The sequence below is a fragment of the Coloeus monedula genome (assembly GCF_965178545.1).
Source record: "Coloeus monedula genome assembly, chromosome: 2".
In the NCBI taxonomy this organism is placed as follows: domain Eukaryota; kingdom Metazoa; phylum Chordata; class Aves; order Passeriformes; family Corvidae; genus Coloeus; species Coloeus monedula.
The window spans coordinates 83,809,616-83,826,821 of record NC_138782.1 but is presented as its reverse complement, the minus strand read 5'-3'; the positions used below and the strand labels follow the sequence as shown (position 1 = coordinate 83,826,821).

General features: G+C 42.1%; 1 protein-coding gene across 1 annotated transcript in view; it reads left to right on the top strand.

Moving 5' to 3' along the window:
* The first annotated feature begins 13,261 nt into the window (after positions 1–13,261).
* The window catches only part of ZNF292 (zinc finger protein 292), a 62,842-nt gene continuing 58,897 nt past the window's right edge, over positions 13,262–17,206 (top strand). Inside the window, exon 1 of the mRNA XM_082302786.1 lies at positions 13,262–13,436. Coding sequence (XP_082158912.1) covers positions 13,275–13,436 — 162 coding nt within the window. The 5' untranslated portion in view covers positions 13,262–13,274. The remainder of the gene's footprint in view (positions 13,437–17,206) is intronic.

Below are 17,206 nucleotides of genomic sequence, written 5' to 3'. Positions count from 1 at the left end.
AAAATGCCCAAATTCCTCAAATTCCAATCAAACTGCAGCAAGCAAGACGTAGCCTACAGTGCTGATAAGAAAAAAAAAGCATTGACATAGAAACTTAGCTGGAAAAAGGTTTCTAAAGAAAACAGGTTATTTCTATCACATTACCAAGAGGATTGTTACCAGGTTGCTGTTACCCTCTCTGCTGTCCCTGCACAGAGGAAACTGGCTGCCAGGTAATCTGGCTGAATAAAAAAATCACCATACTTAGGTTCAATATTGCAGCAGCACCTAAGAAAACCACACAGAGAACAAGCAGGCAATGGTCCCCTGCCCTGGAGAGCTCACCATCACATAGTGGCTTTGGGGGAGTAAAGTCATTCCCCTAAACTCCTTCTGTTCAGCCCACTTGGGCATTTTGCTTAAGATGTCAAACTGATGTTCTGGGCTTCACCAAAATTTTCAGATGAGGCCTTAGGTCTACATAGTGCAGCAGGTCATTTCCCACACTCGCAGTGGTCTCTTCTGATTATGTCTAAGCAATCCCTTCATACAGCCACCTGCCCTTTGGAGGAACTGTGCACAGCATTTGTTTCATATTTACCAGAGATTATCAGAGCAACTAATAAAGGAAATTATACATAGTATTTGGCTATTGGTGTGACTCAGCACATGGAAAATGGGCTAGAGCGTTATAATTAATGCCACATTGGAAAGCAGGCCAGTGTTGCCCACCTCCGTACAGTTGTCTATCAGAAATAAAAAGGGCTTACATTTACATAATAACACTTCAAAATAGAACTTACAGTGCTTTGAAGGCTGGATATTTGGAGTTGCTCTCCCACATTGTTGAAATTTAGCCATTCTCACAAGGCAGAACAGTAGCCATTGCTGCCAGCAATATTACGTGGCTGTCCTCAGGGACCAGCAATCCATTAAATTTACATCTCAAATTTAGGCTAAATGTCTATCTAAGTCTATCTATATCTATATCTATATCTACATCTACATCTATATCTATATCTATCTATAAAGGTCTAAGCTGTAAATTTGGGAGAAGGGAGAAGGCAGGGAAGGCAGTCTGAAAGCGAGTAAAAATTTAAAAAGCTGCTATTTTATATTATTTTGTGATCCACACTATTTCTTAAGGTAAGTTTAGAACACAAAATAAAAGAGCTGAGAAATGACTGAACAAAGTCTCCTGTTCAGATGGTGTAGATGGTGTATGTGTCCTCTTTTCAGACATGAGAAATACAGTAGGAAATGCTTCAGGGGATCACTCCCTGCTTCAGCATTCAGGAGTTACTTCGTTCATGCAACATTCTGTGTGCTGTTCAGCAGTAAGCTGTCAAGAAGCATAGATTATTGATATTTTACCCTTGCATGAGTGCACAGAAGGAGAAAGCTACCACAGTGGGATTCAAATCCCCTCAACTTTAGACATCTGCAGTACATATGGCCAATGTCCATGCTGGTTGCTCTGGCAGTCAGTTGAAGGACACAGGCATTTTCAGGGTGCCATTCAACTACTCTGTCCTAGCTCTCACCTTAGAATAAAATGCCCTACAATTGCTTCTTTCTCTCCACTGGTTATACACAGGTCAAGAAAGCTGGCTTAGATAGTCATATCTGTTTTTTAAGATATTCACAATGGACTAGATGAATCCAGTCCAAAGCATCTGTAATGTTTTGTCTAATATGCTGGCATGGATATAACCACACTTTTTCTTTTGCAGTTAGACAATCTGAGAGACATGCTGTAAGTAGAAGTTCTCTGTAACTTCCCACAGCATATCCAGGAGGTTAGAAAGGGGAGGAAAGTGAGGATTGATTTTATCTGCTAATTGCCTCCTAGATTCTTTCTCTTTGTCTGTCTCTTTGTAATCTCTTGTTTTAGTGGTATTTAGCTTAAAATTCTCTGAAGCAAAGGCTATCCTTCTATGCAAATTATTTTTATCCATGATGTGGGCTCCTAGACATAGTAAAACAACTACAGACAAACACTCTGCTTGCTTGATACTGAGAAGGGAATGCTCTGCATCATTTGAAAGGATGGTGCTGCAAGTGCAGCAGACTTTCAGGAACATAATCACCTTCCCAGGGTTATTCACAGGTAGAAGTAACTTCACCAGGACTTAGAGTCTGATAGACGTAGAGAAGTCCACAGACTAACACAAAATGCATTTAAACAATATTGGGTTTGAATTCATAGAAATATGTATTGAGGTCCTTCAGCTTGTAGAGTCTTTGGTAGAGGCAGATACAGACTGGCAAAAAATCATGCTGGCAAGTGCCACACACAATCTTTAAAGCAAACCTTCAGCTCCAGCTTCACGATGTTTATATCTGAGAGTGCACTACATGCTACTCTAAGAAGGCAGTCAGACCTTCTGGCTATCAAGCTAATAAAAACATTTGAATGTCACCACTTGTTAATTGACTGTAATTTTTTTTCCTGCTAATATCCTTTACAGTTGTTTTGGTAGTTTTTTTAAAAACATTTAAAAACGCGTATCTAAATATTAGGGGGGAAATTCAGAGATAGTAAAGCTTTGCTACTTCTACTGGCTAGGACAAAATACTACCAAGCAAAGTATGACTAAGGAACAAACGTTAACATTTGATATGCCTTGTCAAGCTGAAACATACAATTTTAATTTAAACAGAGCTTCACTGCAGCACTGAACCAGGCAGAGTGCACTGGCCAGTGAAACCAGATTTGCTGCTGTTTGATATGCTGCAGAACATGGCAATACAAGTGATTCATTACAGCAGATAAGGTCACAAGTTTACCATTGATTTATTGGTTTAAAGGGTCGTGTGTGTGAAATCAGCTCATTCTGACAGGGAAAAATAAAGCTTAGTGCCAATACCTTTGCGTTTTGACAGCTTCCTGGCATTTGCTTTAGGTCTTCCACCAGTGCTGCTTTAATGTGCAGTGAAAACAGAGGAAGAAACATTCTTGGGAACTTTTTCAGACTGACATTCTTAGCAGTACGCTTTAAAAAGCTATATTAAGCAAATAATGAATTAGTACTCACAAACATGCGATTAGTATTCCTCAGAGCACAACTTGCAGAATTGCTCGGTGCAAACAGGCAGGACAGGGAACGTAGTGAGTGGTGGGTTCAGTTTCCTGGGGTGTACAAAAGGGTCCTCTGTGATTACCATCAGTTTATGCTGGAGTTACTCATCCTGCTGTCTGTGAACCAGTAGTGGGGTCACAAGTATCTGAGTGGTGGTCTAGCACATGTTTCCAAGAAGAAATATGAATCCCATGCACATGCTTTCCCTCCCACTCAACCAAATCCTACATACAAAGTTGTGATCAGTGCCAGCTACAAATGAGGAATGAGCAAGCGCTACCCATGGAGAAAGTGATTCACCAGTCTAGCAAATTAAAGTCTAACAAAATAAAATTGAATGCAGAGGAAAGAGTGGGGAAGGAAATGAGGGGGGAAAAAAAGCGTGCAAGGATATGAACTGATACTTTCATTATTTACCATATTTGGAATGTATCTTTGAAGGTATGGCTACATATAATCTTCAAAGTTTACGTGAATGAGCCTGAGATTTGTCTCATCAGACACAGGCAACTGCAATGTCAGACAGACAGCTGAAATGTCTTTTTAGATTCCCTCAGAATCAAAAGAGGGGGAAAAAGGCACACTTAGACCTATTTTTGACAACTGTCTCAGGCCAAGATAAATTGGCCACTCTCCTTGGTTATAAGGGGAACCTAGATGTTATCTCAGATGTAAGCATGTACATCAGCACTTCAGATTCTTACATTCGGCCAAATAAGGCTCAAAACAAGCCCTAAATTACCAAAACCTCACCTTTTAGCAGCTCACCTAAATTTACTCTATTTCCTATTTCAACCACTAGTTTTGTCAGAGCATCACTACAGACACCAAGGTTCTGAAAGCAGGTTTAAAAAGGCCAAGGCAGGTATCAATAGAGGATCTAGAGGCATTCTGCAGGCACCAAACGGCACCGGGATACCCACCGCAGTGATACGGCCCCATAGCAACACACCAGTTCAGTCACAAAAGGAGTAGAGACACGGCAGCGTGCTGCCACATCTGAATTACTGTGTTCAGCTGATAAGCAAGGCTTGTCATCAGAGTCACAGCAACATCCCGGTGCCACTGGATTGTTGCTGTACTCAGGATCAGCACATTTTAGGCACCTCTGCACATGCTTCCCTGCTCGGGGTGCAGCTCACACGACCGATCCGCCGGCGGCCAAGGACAGGACTCGGTGCTTGAGGCAAGGCTGGCACACGCCCTGGGTTCAACACCTCGCCACACCCAGCCGTGACTCCGTTCACCTCTGCGCTCCCGCCCTACCAACACGCCCTTCCCAACCATCCCGGTGTGCAGAGAGAGACATAATATCCAACAGCCAGTAGATAATTCAAACACCTTTCAGGGCAGGGGATCCCACTAGATCCCCAAGCGAGCAGTCTGCAGTTGTTTGCAGAGCAGCCGCGGTGTGAAGTCTCATTAACTTGGGTAATGTCGCAAGTCCCAGCGATTTCAGAGGCATTTAATCATGTACTTACACGTTGGCTGAGCGGAGTGTACGTAAGCACACACGCTTTGCTGATTACAACAATTTTTTTGACACTAAGCACACATGTTGCAGAATGGTACTGCTATTGTCAAGTACAAGCTTAACGAGTCCAAACCTGGATCCCACGATACTTAGGGGGGAAAAAAGTTAGAGGTGGTTAAATTAGTGGGCTGTGACAAAATTAACCATGAATGTTCAGAGAACTAACTGAAGTAATGTTTGAATCATTAATGATGATTTTCAAGAAGTTAACAGCAAGCAAGGAAGGTTCAAACCCTAGAAAAGTATAAATGCAATACCTATTTTTAAAAGAGAGAACAGAACATTTAGAGCATTTTATATTGACAACCTTTTATCCCCTGAAATGGAACAAATTATTAAATATAAAATTTGTAAATACCTGGAAGATTATGATAATTATCAAAAAACAGTTGAAATGGGTTAGTCATGAGAAGAATTGTATTAATTAATGCTAATATCATTCTCGGACAGGATAATTGCTTTAACAAATAAGTGCAAATAGCAGATATGATGCATCATGACAATGACAAGCTTCTGACATTGTTCCACACAGCATTTTACTAAGTAAGCCATGTCAGTGCATTCCAGAGGTAAGTAGCAATCCTGTAGGTGCACAACATTTGTAAAATTTTTCTCAAAGTGCAGTAATTGATGGTTTGTTGTCATTCTGGGAAGCTTTCTCAAGAGGAGTGCCACACTACATCATCCTGGGAACAGTTTTATACCCCACATCCATTAACAGCCTGGGCTATGGCATGTGAGTGCACTGACACGGTTTGGCAGTGACATCAGCTTGGGTAAAGTGGTAAAGTGCTTTGAAGGATGGAAACAGCACTAAAAATGGGCCTTGAAGAATCAGCCTAAATCAATCAGACAAAATACAAACCAGACAACACTTCGGAAAGAGAAATATAATGAGGGCAGAAAGTTAAATATAGAATAGGAAACGACTGTGTAGGCAGGAAACAATGGGGGAGATCACAAACTAGAGCCAACAATGTAGCAGATGACACAAAGAAAATCATTCCACTTAAGTCAGCTCTGGCAAAGTCCCAGCAAGTGCAGAACTGGGTTGGGCACCGGACACTGTGCTTCAAGAAATAAAAATTGCAGTCCATCGCTGAGGGTGAGGGACACGTATGACAGCAAGGAAAGTAGGAAATACCAGCTGTGAGGGAAGCTGAAGGAATGAGGTTTATGTGGCTTAGAAATAGGGCAGTAAATTGAGAAATAAAGAGCTCAAGGAGAGATATTATAGTAGCACTCAAAAATGTAGTAAGCTGCCATAAAAGATTTGGTGGCTATTGTTCCACCGTGACAACTAGAGGAAGAACAAAGATCAGATGAATTTCCAGCAGGATTTAAGCCGAGTATTATGAATCCTATCAAACAGTTCAGATTGTGAAGCATTTAAATAGGCTATTTTAGAGGCTGTGAAATCTTCCTTCCAGAAGTCCTGAGTCTGCTTCTTTTGAAATGCCACACAACAAATTTGTTTGTAAGATTAGTAAGAATACTAAAGGTGTACATGGTCATCAGAGAGTCTGAAAGTCTATTTGGTCTCTGTAAGCCAGAAGTTAGTAAGTCAGTGTTGCTACATCATTGCAAGTCCACATCACAATGATTCTCTGTGTCTATAAGGATGGGCTTGAACTGCAACGCGATCAGACCTACATTTTTCCTTGCACAATGGTGCCTAAGGAATGGCATGAACGTCTCAGATCTTTTAATGTAACATAATTTAATGCAGGTTTTGTATTTGAATAGTATGCATAAATCACTGCAAAAGAATTGTTATCTCACTATAAGAAAGGAGCTACTAAACTGTGTATCCTAGACAAAGGAAATATTTTTCAAGAGGTTTGCCTGAGGGGGGATTTAACAGAGGAAGTTAATGCATTCCAGCAAGAATCTCCATCACTATACCAGTGGATTAATTGTAAGTAAATCTAAGGCTCGGAGTGAGGAAAATTTATAGCATAAGGAATGTAGATGAAAAGTGTGGGATGGCTGTTGAAGATAAATACATTGTTTGAAACAAATTTTAAACTGGTTATATTTTTTCAGCATTTTTTTATTCCCATGACTAACTCTCAGCTATAAGAATGAGGTTTTGATTTAATTCCAAAAAATCATTTTTAAATCAAGAATTCAATTTCCATCTTTTCATTTTCACTGCAGTGGTTTCTTCTTTTGTGCAATGATTTTATCATCTGATTGCAATCAATATTACTGTAACAGGCAGTATATGTAGTTCTTCATCAGTCAGAGAATGGTGAGGGATTATAGAACATTTACACTACCCATTCTTAAAGTCCACTCCTCTAACTCCCCCTCCTGCCTTTTGCAGGTTGAACCATTTTTTTCCATCTATTGACACAGGGATCTATATTTTACCAAAGGTTTTCAATATTAATTTGCTGAAAAATTCAACAAAACATTTTTTTAAAATAAATGTGTTGCTGCAAAACATGTTCTTGAGAAGCAGTTTTACACTTTATCACTGCAAAGAGCTGGGTGTCACTACTAGGTAATAAACTGGTTATAAAACAGCTAAATCATGAAGAGTCAGGAATGCAGAATGCAGATCAACATGAAAAACAAAACCTTCTTTTAACTGACCTTACACCTACATAAATTCTTCCTTTAGCTAATAGCAGGATATTCAGTTTTATTTTAAATGTACTCTCTCTTCTCCCTCCCCAACTTGTTCACAAGAACTGCCCTATCCTGATGCCCAATCCCTTTCTTCCACACTCATCAAAAAGATTCAGTTCTTAGACACAAAATTAAAGTAACCACCAAAAAAAAACAACCCCCAAAAACAAACCAAAAACGTTTCAGTGGAATCCTCCTAATTGAAAAGCCAAATCTTGCCCAATGGGGAAGGGAATGAAGAAGAGTTCAATGACAGGAAAATACACCCATCTCCAGAACACCCTTTCTTTCTCTTAATAATTTTTTAAAGTATAGCTAGAACTCTGCTAGATTCTCTCAATGAGAATAAAACCATTGAGGATTCAGGCAGTGCGCACTGGGAAGTGAACAAAGGAAAATGATAAACAGGAAACACAATTGGAAAGGTAGAAAGGCACCATTAATTATAGGTATTAGCACTGTGGTTTGTATTAAATTATATAAAATGAGAACATATCCACTCCCTTGCCTTTAAGGTAGCTCCAAAAATATTTTGTAAGATTTCCTTCTGAAAAAACAGCTCAAGCCATAACCCAGGCTGTATTTTCAAATGTGCTGTCCTCCCTCATCGTTAATTTGCTCCTTTCTGCAACCTGAAAATAGATATTGCGAAAACTTTCTCCATTTCTCCCCCCAGTCTATGCAAAGACAACCTACAGACCAGGCTCTGCTCAGTTGTTTCTTTTCTTGCTGTCAGACATATAGGTCATGTTGATTACTGAGCAATATATAGACCTACATCGATGATTTTGAATATAGGTGAATGTGGCCCCAGCCTTGACAGAAGCCATCAGTATTATTAAGGAAGATGTGACCACACAAGATTCATTTTCTTGCCTCTTTTGGAGTTTATGTTTTATTTGCAATTAATTTTCATTATCAGATCCCTTTGTGCAAATCTAGTATTTTACCATTTTCATGAAGTTTCTTTTGTAACCTTGTGAAGGAACACTTACGTGCCTCAGAAACAGCACTATTTATTTTCTAACATGGTAGCTATATCTGTTTCAACATACCCAATAATCAGTTAACCCATTTTTCTTCTCACACTACCATCCTTCAGCTTGAAAAGCTTTTGTCCTAACTAATGCTCACTTTTACTGTTTCCAGACTGAAATTATACTTCTTTTCACCTTTTGTTTCACTAAGCTAAATGAACCATTTTTATTCTCCTCTCACAAAATAGATTCTCCATATTACTGATCCTTCTTTGAGTCCTTCTCTGTACCTCCTGCAGTGCGATTTCATCTTTCCCAAATAATAGTGACCAGAATTGCATAAATTGTTTCAGATGAGATGAGACCAGTGTTTTTATCTGCAATATCTAATGGAAATAGCTGACCTGGCATGACACGTGATTTTAGTAACTTTTTTTGCAGCTGGAATATATTTATGAGTTGGCCATCCTCAACTAACACAATGAGCACTTTCTACCCACTGTTACTTCCAACTAATGAGGTTCTCCCCCAGCAGAAAGTACTGCTGTTAGTCTTCTTGCATGTTGTATTATTAAAATTAATCCAATCTGTTATTAAGGTTCTGAAGGTCGTCTAGTCTTGATCCTTCTTATATGGAAATTGTCTCCACTATTTGTATCATCAGCACATTCCATTATTATAGCTCATTTTTTCCCCCTACATCATTAATGGAAATTTCTGGATGAATAAAGATCTTCTGATGTTTCAGATGGGTATGTGATAGGTTTTTTGCTTTCATCTCAAATGTGGAAACATTCGTTTTCATATCTTCTTTCTCATTAGCCCCTGCTTTAACTTCCTTTGTAAAGGAAGTTGAGCTTCTCAAAATTCTCACTTTATTCTTACCCTTCTTAATATTTTTCAAGTAATCATTTTGTTCCATTCCTTTCAAGCTTTTGATTGTTCCAAATAACCCTTTTGAAGTGGCTATTTATCAAGCTGGGACTGACTGTCGCTCTCGTTTGATATTTGAATTACAGATATGTTTTTTCAGAGAGATTTGGCAGCTGCCAAACTTTTTCTACATGCAAGTCCTCAACCACCTAGATGCATTTGTCATCATCAGCTCATTCCCTTAATTTTTTGAAGTTTGACCTTTGAAATTAAGAACCTTAGTTATCAACCTACTTTTGCTCCAAGAAGTATTCTTCCTACTTAATCTTCCAAAAACTATTTCTCCCCAGACTTGAAGCCAAACATTTCCATCACATCTTCATTCTCTCTAACAGAAGCTCTTTGACACATTTTCCCAACATGGACTCAAACCAGTTCTGCTTTATCTGTCCCATCGCTGTTTGTTTCTTTAATATCTATCACACTGCAAATTCTAATCCTCCATTAATCCCCTTTGCTTCCCAAACACCATGAGTGTTCTAGTATTTGTGTGATCCCATCCTAATTTTTATTCTGTCATATCTTCTGTTATCCCTAAGAGATCTAGTTTTCTTGCCAGGACTCCAATGATATACAAATATCACAGCTGTTTCTTGCTAACATGACATTCTCCCAGGAAGAGTTAGTCCTCCTCCCAGCTATCAGCTACATACAGTCTAAGCTACACTGTCATCACTATTCCAACTCTCTCTCTTTGCTGTCATCATCCTAACCTCTGATACTTTTCTTGCTATTTGCTCAACTTCCCTCTTCCAGTACCTAAAACCAAATAGTGGGTGGCTAAATTAAATTTTTTCTATTTTCAAAGCTATTTCAAACAACTGATAGGTAAATAACCCACATACAGGGGAGTTTAGGTCACAAAGACTCCTTTCTCTCTTACGCATTTCTAAGCAGGTCCTTCATCCCAAAACATACAGAGTATCTGATGTGCCTCCTCTAAATGACAGCTTTATTTGAGACATGAGAATTGAAGCATGGAGCTAGGAAAACACCACACTGTGGAAATAATGAATCAGTCAAGGAAGCAGCAAGAATAAGAGAACAGGGAAGAGGGTAATTGAACCCCAAAGAAATTCCTGATGGTGATGAATCCTTACTGCCACAAGCCCTTATCTTAAATCTTTATCTTGAGCACACCCAAGTAATAAGTCTTTCAGCTTCTCTTAACAAAAAATTCTGTCCTTGAACTGGTGTAAAAGTCAGGTCCTTTCCCTTCCAGTCTTCCATCTTTGTTCCTTGGACTGTTTTGATTGGGTTAATTTTTTTCACCCTTCATGGGATTTATTGTCCTTCCCCATACATACATCTTCCTCGTCTGCTTCTTTCTTCTCTGTATTTTCCATTTTAACAGCAAGTGGGTTACTTGACTATATTTACACTGCAATGTAAGCCTCCTCTCTCTTATATTCACATACTTCCACTGCCACATAGTCTGCCCCACTTCATGTCCATGAAGAAATCAGGTATCTGAACCTCTTCTGTGCACAATCTCTTTCTCCTGTCACCATCAAGCACCACCTCTTCTCTTCCATGAGCTCTATCTACCACAGTGTATCTTCTGTCAGGAGTCAAATACAGGATGAATAATACAGCCTTGTAGTTACTCTTTATTCTTTTCCTCTCTCTCAGGCCATTGCCATGCTTGACTCAGTTGCTGTCATCATATTCTCACTGTTGTCAAAAAAGAAAAATATAACTCCTTAGTTATTCACCACTGTTTGTGGTCATTCCTTCTACTTAATAATTCCTTCCTTGGTCTCTTAGATACAAGCTTAGCAATTAACTGCCTGTGAGCCATGATTAAAGACAGGATTCCTCCCCTGCACGAGGCCCCTGGAGGCTTAAGTCCAAGTCCTCTTCAGGGTAGCACAACTGAAGGATGGGCTACTTTCTGCTTGACCCTGAGGAGAACAAAACAAACAACACCTACTCTACCCTCTCCAAGTGCTAACCTTTGGCATGAGCAAGAAACCCATATTCCCTTTCTCCTTCCTTCCTGGCCTGGGCTCAATTCAGAACACTCTCTGGTCAAGGCAGAAACAATACAGCAAGCTAAAACAAGGACAGACTATCAGATGGGCTATTGCAGTTTACCCTTAAGTGAAAATAACTGGAAACAGCACAGTACAGGACAGAGTTATCCAGAGATAACCAGAGGAAAAGGTATTTTAGTTCCTGCAGATATATTAAGTGATTGAGAAAGAATAGATAGGTCTTCATGCCATTGTTTTTAGCATTTGCAAGACTGATTGGTACTGGTGTTATAGGCAGTTTGGTAGCGACGGATACACGCAAACAAAATAGATTTTCCTGGTACTACATTAAGCCTTAAATGGAAAAGCTGAAAGTTTTCTCTTTTTCTGCTTGCAACAGAATGGATTTCCCGTGCAGTAAGAGTCAAGAAACTGAAAAGGTTTCTGGCTTACAAGTCGCAAATAAGATATCTACTTGGATGCTTGTATGGAAAACTAGAAACACACCACTTTGGGTTCACTGCTATGACCCAAATGTGGTCATTTTTGGACCAGATTCCCAGGCCTGCCTCCAAAATGTTGCATATTCAGTGCTATCACTGTGAACATCTACACTTGCAGACTAACATTTCTGCAGTCTTGAAGGAACCTCTTTTCTTCCCAGCTCTGATTTAGCGTTCATTTCACCATATGCCTCAGTTTTCAGCTGTATGCAAGAAGTAGGTAGCATCATTTGCCCTTTGTGACCAAAAAAAAAAAAAAGAGAACATGAACATCAAATCAATCCAATGGTCAAACAAGATAAGGTCAAGGGTATGGGATATTGAGTTAAACCTGGGTCAGAGTAACACTGAAAGGCATATTTAGGGGCCTGATGGTAGTCTTTTCCATCCAAAAGCCTGTTACACTCATTTTAAGTTCATGCAAAGTACCAGTGTTCCTCGTTTTTCAGATTATGTGAAATGCCCAGTTTAAGACAGTGCTGGCTGTCTATAAGAAATGATTCAGTTCAGTTCAGGCAGGGCTCTCGCTGCTGTAACACATTTCCTCCTCACTTCCTCAATGAGCACTGGTAATGTGCAGAGTGTGAAGCCATCAACCCACATCAACCCATGCAGCCTAGAAGACTGCAAAACATGTATCCATGCTAGTTCAGAGTCCATCAGATCCATATTTTTCTTCTCATCAGAATCAATGCCTCAAGCCCATCTCCACTATTTCCAACACTGGTGACAGATGAAAGAGACTCCTCGGCTTTTTTAGTAGATGCAGGGAAGGACAGCATCCATCACTGGAGCTTTGCACTCTTGTGAGGACATAACCATTGTGTGAGAGGGTGCTTGGCCCAGCAACAGGACTGCAAGGGCAACAAAGCCCTCCAGAACCTCCAGATCTCAACTGCTTCGTTTGAAGAGCCAAGCTGCATTTCCCATTTCCAATTATAATAAAAGCAGGACCATCTAGGTATGAAGAAGACAACTCAGTGGCATCCTTGAGGCTAACACACTTCCTGCAGAGGAAGAAAGGTGAGGTAATCAACACTCCACAAAACTCCAGTGGTGTCAGCCCCAGCTGGCCCAGCAGTGGTTCGTGCCACATGGTGCTCTCAGGTGGGAGGTGAGACTGGATGAGGCCCTTAGTGCCATGGTCTAGTTGATGTGGTGGTGTTCGGTCATAGGTTGGACTCGATGATCTGAAAGGTCTTTTCCAACCCAATTGACTCCGTGATTCTGAACTCGAGGGACAGCGGCAAAAACTGACCAGCCCAACCCGTCCTCACTGCCCCCGACGCCGCCGCCATTTGCGGCCGTTTTGCCGCCAAAACGCGTCGCCGCGCGGGCGGGGGAGGGCCCCGTCACGTGGCCGCGCGGGGGCGCGCCCCGGCGCGCGTGGCGTCGCGTCACGTGAGGCGTGGAGGCCCCGCCCCCTCCCCGGCCCCAGTCCTTTGCGCCGCGGGGGGACGGCGGGCGGTGCGCGCGCGCGCGCGCCGCGCGCTCCCGCGCGTCTCCATCTCCTCCGCACGTGACCCCCCGTCCCTGGAACGTGGCATTGTGTAATCACGTGACCCGGGAGCGGAGCGGGGGGAGCCGAGGGAGGCAGGGAGGGAGGAAAGGGGGGCGGGGGGGCTGCGTACGCGACGGAGCGGGGTGCGAAGATGGCGGACGAGGAGGCCGAGCGGGAGAGCGGCGGCCCGGGCGGCGACCTCCTGGAGCTGCGGCGCCTACGGGAGCGGCTGCTGGAGCTGGAGACGGGGCTGCGGGAAAGCCGCGAGCCGGCCGTGCAGGCGGCCACCGAGTACTGCAAGCAGCTCTGCCAGGTCAGGCCGCCTCTTCCCTTTTCCCTTCCCTTCCTCCCGTGCCCTGCCCCCGCCCGCTCCCTCCCCTCCCCCGCGGGGTGTGTGTGTGTGTGTGTGAGCTCGGCCGGGCCGGAGCGCGGGGGCCGGGCGGGACCAGCGCCGCCCCCGCCGCGGGGAACCCGCAGCCGGCGGCCCGATGCGGCGGCTGGCCCGGGAGGGGGGGAGCGGGGACTCGGTGCTCGGGACCGGGCTGGGCAATCGACGCCGCCGCCGCTCGCTGTGGGCTGAGGTGGAGCGGCCCCCGCGCCCGCTGCCGCTCCGGCCCGGCCCGTAATCCCCATCCCCCGCTTCGCCTCCCCCCGCCTCGGTTCTCGCGGTCTCCAGGCCCCTTTGTTGCGCTCTGCGGCTCGGCTTATCGAAGGGCCCTTTGTTCCTGGCGGTGGCGGACCGGGGGCCCCCCCCGTCCCCATCCCTCTGACACCCCTCCTCCCCTGGGGGCGAAGGGAGGGAGGCGGTGGTCCGGGAGGTGGGGGCTCCGCTACTCCGCCGAGGGGCCGGGCAGGAGCTGGAAGTCCGTCTCTGCTCCCTCGACGCGGGGCTCCTGCTCTATGCCCCCTTCCTCCCCCCGCTCCGTTCCCTATCTCGTACCCTGGAGGGATAGCGGAGTTTCTGCCATCCTGGGAAGGAGAAGGTGGTGAAGGTGGTGGTGGACTATACAAAGTCGCCGCTGGTGGTGGCAGATCTGTAGGTCAGTGGTGCTGCTCCCCGTTTTCTCGCCCTGTCAAGGGAGTGCAATCCCACCTCGGGAGTGGGCTCCCGAGCCGGCACTGTTTGAAGCACCATTGTGTGTAATTACTGGGCCGTCAGGAAAAGGCCTGCTTCCCGGAGCTTGGGCTGGCCCTAACGCGGGGTTTGTTTGCAGGTGTTTCTTCTGAGCTGGTGACCCTGCTGAGTATCCCTCCTTAAACAAAATTTATGGTGCTAGCTCCACAGACTGCTAAAAAAGCAGATTGCTCCATTTTAGCCATGTCCGTGTCTATACATGGCCCTGATTTCTCTTGGGTATCCTTTCTTGGATGGCATTAGTTGTGTCCCAATGTATAAAACAAATTCTCAAATATTCTAGGCCACAGAAACCACTACTTCTGTAGCTTTATTGTGTTTAATAGTGTGTCTGATAAAAGTGATAGTGTTTGTTTACACATTACTGTCACCCATTCATGGACCATCAGGCAAATTGTTAAAAGGTGCATTGGGTAAGAGTGAATTCACATGGTTGGTTTGAAATGTGTTTTATTTATGATTTTATATCTGGTTTCTTAAAGAGTTGATTCTTGGTAGCCGCTGTAGCATGCTAATTTCACATCTGTCCCTTCTGGATGAAACTGGGCTCTACTTTCTACTAACCAGGAAGATTTGCTACTAAGTATTTTAAGTGTGTTTTTATTTTATTTTGTATATACAGGATTCATATGTTAAAGTTCTTTTTTCTCTGGTCCAAATTGATCATATTGTTCCTGGTTAGAATGTCCATGTAGATGTACAAAAAGATTGGTTTATGTTGGTTCAGATCAGTGTGTTCTCGGTCTATTTTGTCTTTGTGCCTACTTTCCTAACTTCATACTCTGAGGTGTAAATCTGCCTTTCCTGGCTCCAGCTCGACTTGTGAATGAGCTGTTCGTTGAACTGAAGTAGTGTTGGGTAGGTGGGAATGAAGGCACCATCCTTGACATGTACAGAGTAGATTACTGATGTCTAAAGCAGATTTATCACTGAAATTATGGTTGCGTGTTCTTAGTGAGTAGCTTCAAGAGTAGATTGATTGATTTAAAGTTTAACAAGTATGAATATTCTTCTTATTACTTTAATGACTGTTACAGAAGTCTGTTGTAAGGCCCAAGTGTACTAGTTTTCTTAACCATGCACCTTTTAAAAACAAGCCTCACTGAACAAATCAGTTGTGTAGAAACTGACTTAGAAATCGTGCTGGTTTGAAATGAGTTACTGTTCCTTTCATACCAAGATTTATAGTACAGCCGTATCTGTTTTTGCAGGCTGAAGGCTGATGTGTAAAACTGAGAGTTGAGACATGCCATTCAATGTTGAAAGATCCTGCTTTTCAAATTTTGGACAAGGGTCTAAACAGATGCTTAATGTATTAAAAAGTGTTGTTAGGCAAGTATTTTTGTACTGGTTCAGCAGGTATTCTTTAAAATCTGTTCACCTGTGCTTCCAGAATACTTATCCAGCCTCTTCTACAGTTTTAATCCTTCATTTGGGCTAACACGAAACAGTATTAATGATTCAGAGAGTAGACTGAGCTAGTTAGTTTAGACTGCATGACACAGGTTGTAGAAAAACCACGTAATATAAAAGCCATCTCAGAAATCTCTTTTAAATAACAGTTTAAAGGTATTGGCCATGATTTCTAGAATAAAGTCCTTGAAAATATATGCATGAAAAATTGATTGGTCAAATATACAAAACTCAGAGTTGTTATTATTATTATATTATATATACAAATTGAATATATGTCACTTATTTATATCTTGCGTCTAGAAGCTCAGTTATGAAGAAATATTTTAGTATTTCTCTCAGTATGATTTTGCCTGCTTTTTTTTTTTTTCATGCTTAGTTTCTAGGCATGTAATAACTGCACAGATCTTGGAAGGTCTGGTGTCCTTGTTTTGTTTTGCCAAGTAGTCACTCTGAAGCCCAGCAACCACCTAGGTTGTGGCCATAAGTTAACTTTTATCTTTTTTAATGAAGTGGGTAACAGTGTTCAAGAAATAAGCTAAAGAATGTGCCGTAAACCATGGAAAGATCCTTAGGTTCAAAGGCAAATAAAGGATTTAAGTATTCTGTGCTTATTAAATGAAGTGGGAGCTGTACGGCCAAGTCCTTTATCTGGTTTTGAAATACCTCAGTTTGAAATATGTTATTGTTTATAATCGAACAGTGTAGAACAACTATTAAAAACACAGAAAAACAAGATTGACAGAGAATGTTATAGAACTGTTTTCTTCTCTTGTAAGAATAAAGTTTACTTTGATCTATTTTATATGTGGCATTTCGTTAGCTATAAATACGTTTGTGTGTTGCTGCTGATCGCTCTGTGAAATGGTGCAATTATTCTTAAATTTTAAGGGGATTATAGACTGGACCTTAATCCTGTACCAGATCTGTGTGATTGTAGTTCAGTTCTCCATTGTCAGCATGCAATAGAGAGCATTTTTTTTATTGTTAACAAGTGGAACTCACATCCATATGGATATATGGAAAATGATATTGTGATTTGTGCTCTTCCATTGCAATTTGATAATGAGCAAATCCTTGACAAATGGTTGTGTTTTCACAAACTATATGTGTACAGGCTGTGGCAGACAAAGCAAGTTATCTTCAGCTTGTAGTGACTAAAAATTGCAAGTGTAAATATTGCAAGAATTCAGAATGGTCCAAAGAAGATTGCTGTTGTTGTCACCATGTGGTGGCTGATTAGACTACTTTCCAGCTTGGCTCTTAAAGGTGACGAGTTGTTTATATTCATTTGTAGAAGACCAAAATGTATGTTTGGGTTTTTTTGCTTGAAGGCTAGGTGAATGTGCTGCTGGTGGGTATATCAGAGCTCCTCACTATGGGCTGTGTACCCTTCCAGTTGTCATTACCCAGTATACCCCTTTTTTTTTTTTCCCTACACCAGATTGCAGGCTTGTAACAAATTTTCTTTTGTCACTTGCTAGTTGTGAAATCTTTGTGGTGCTTCTACCTCTTCTGACTGTTTTTCTGTAGTT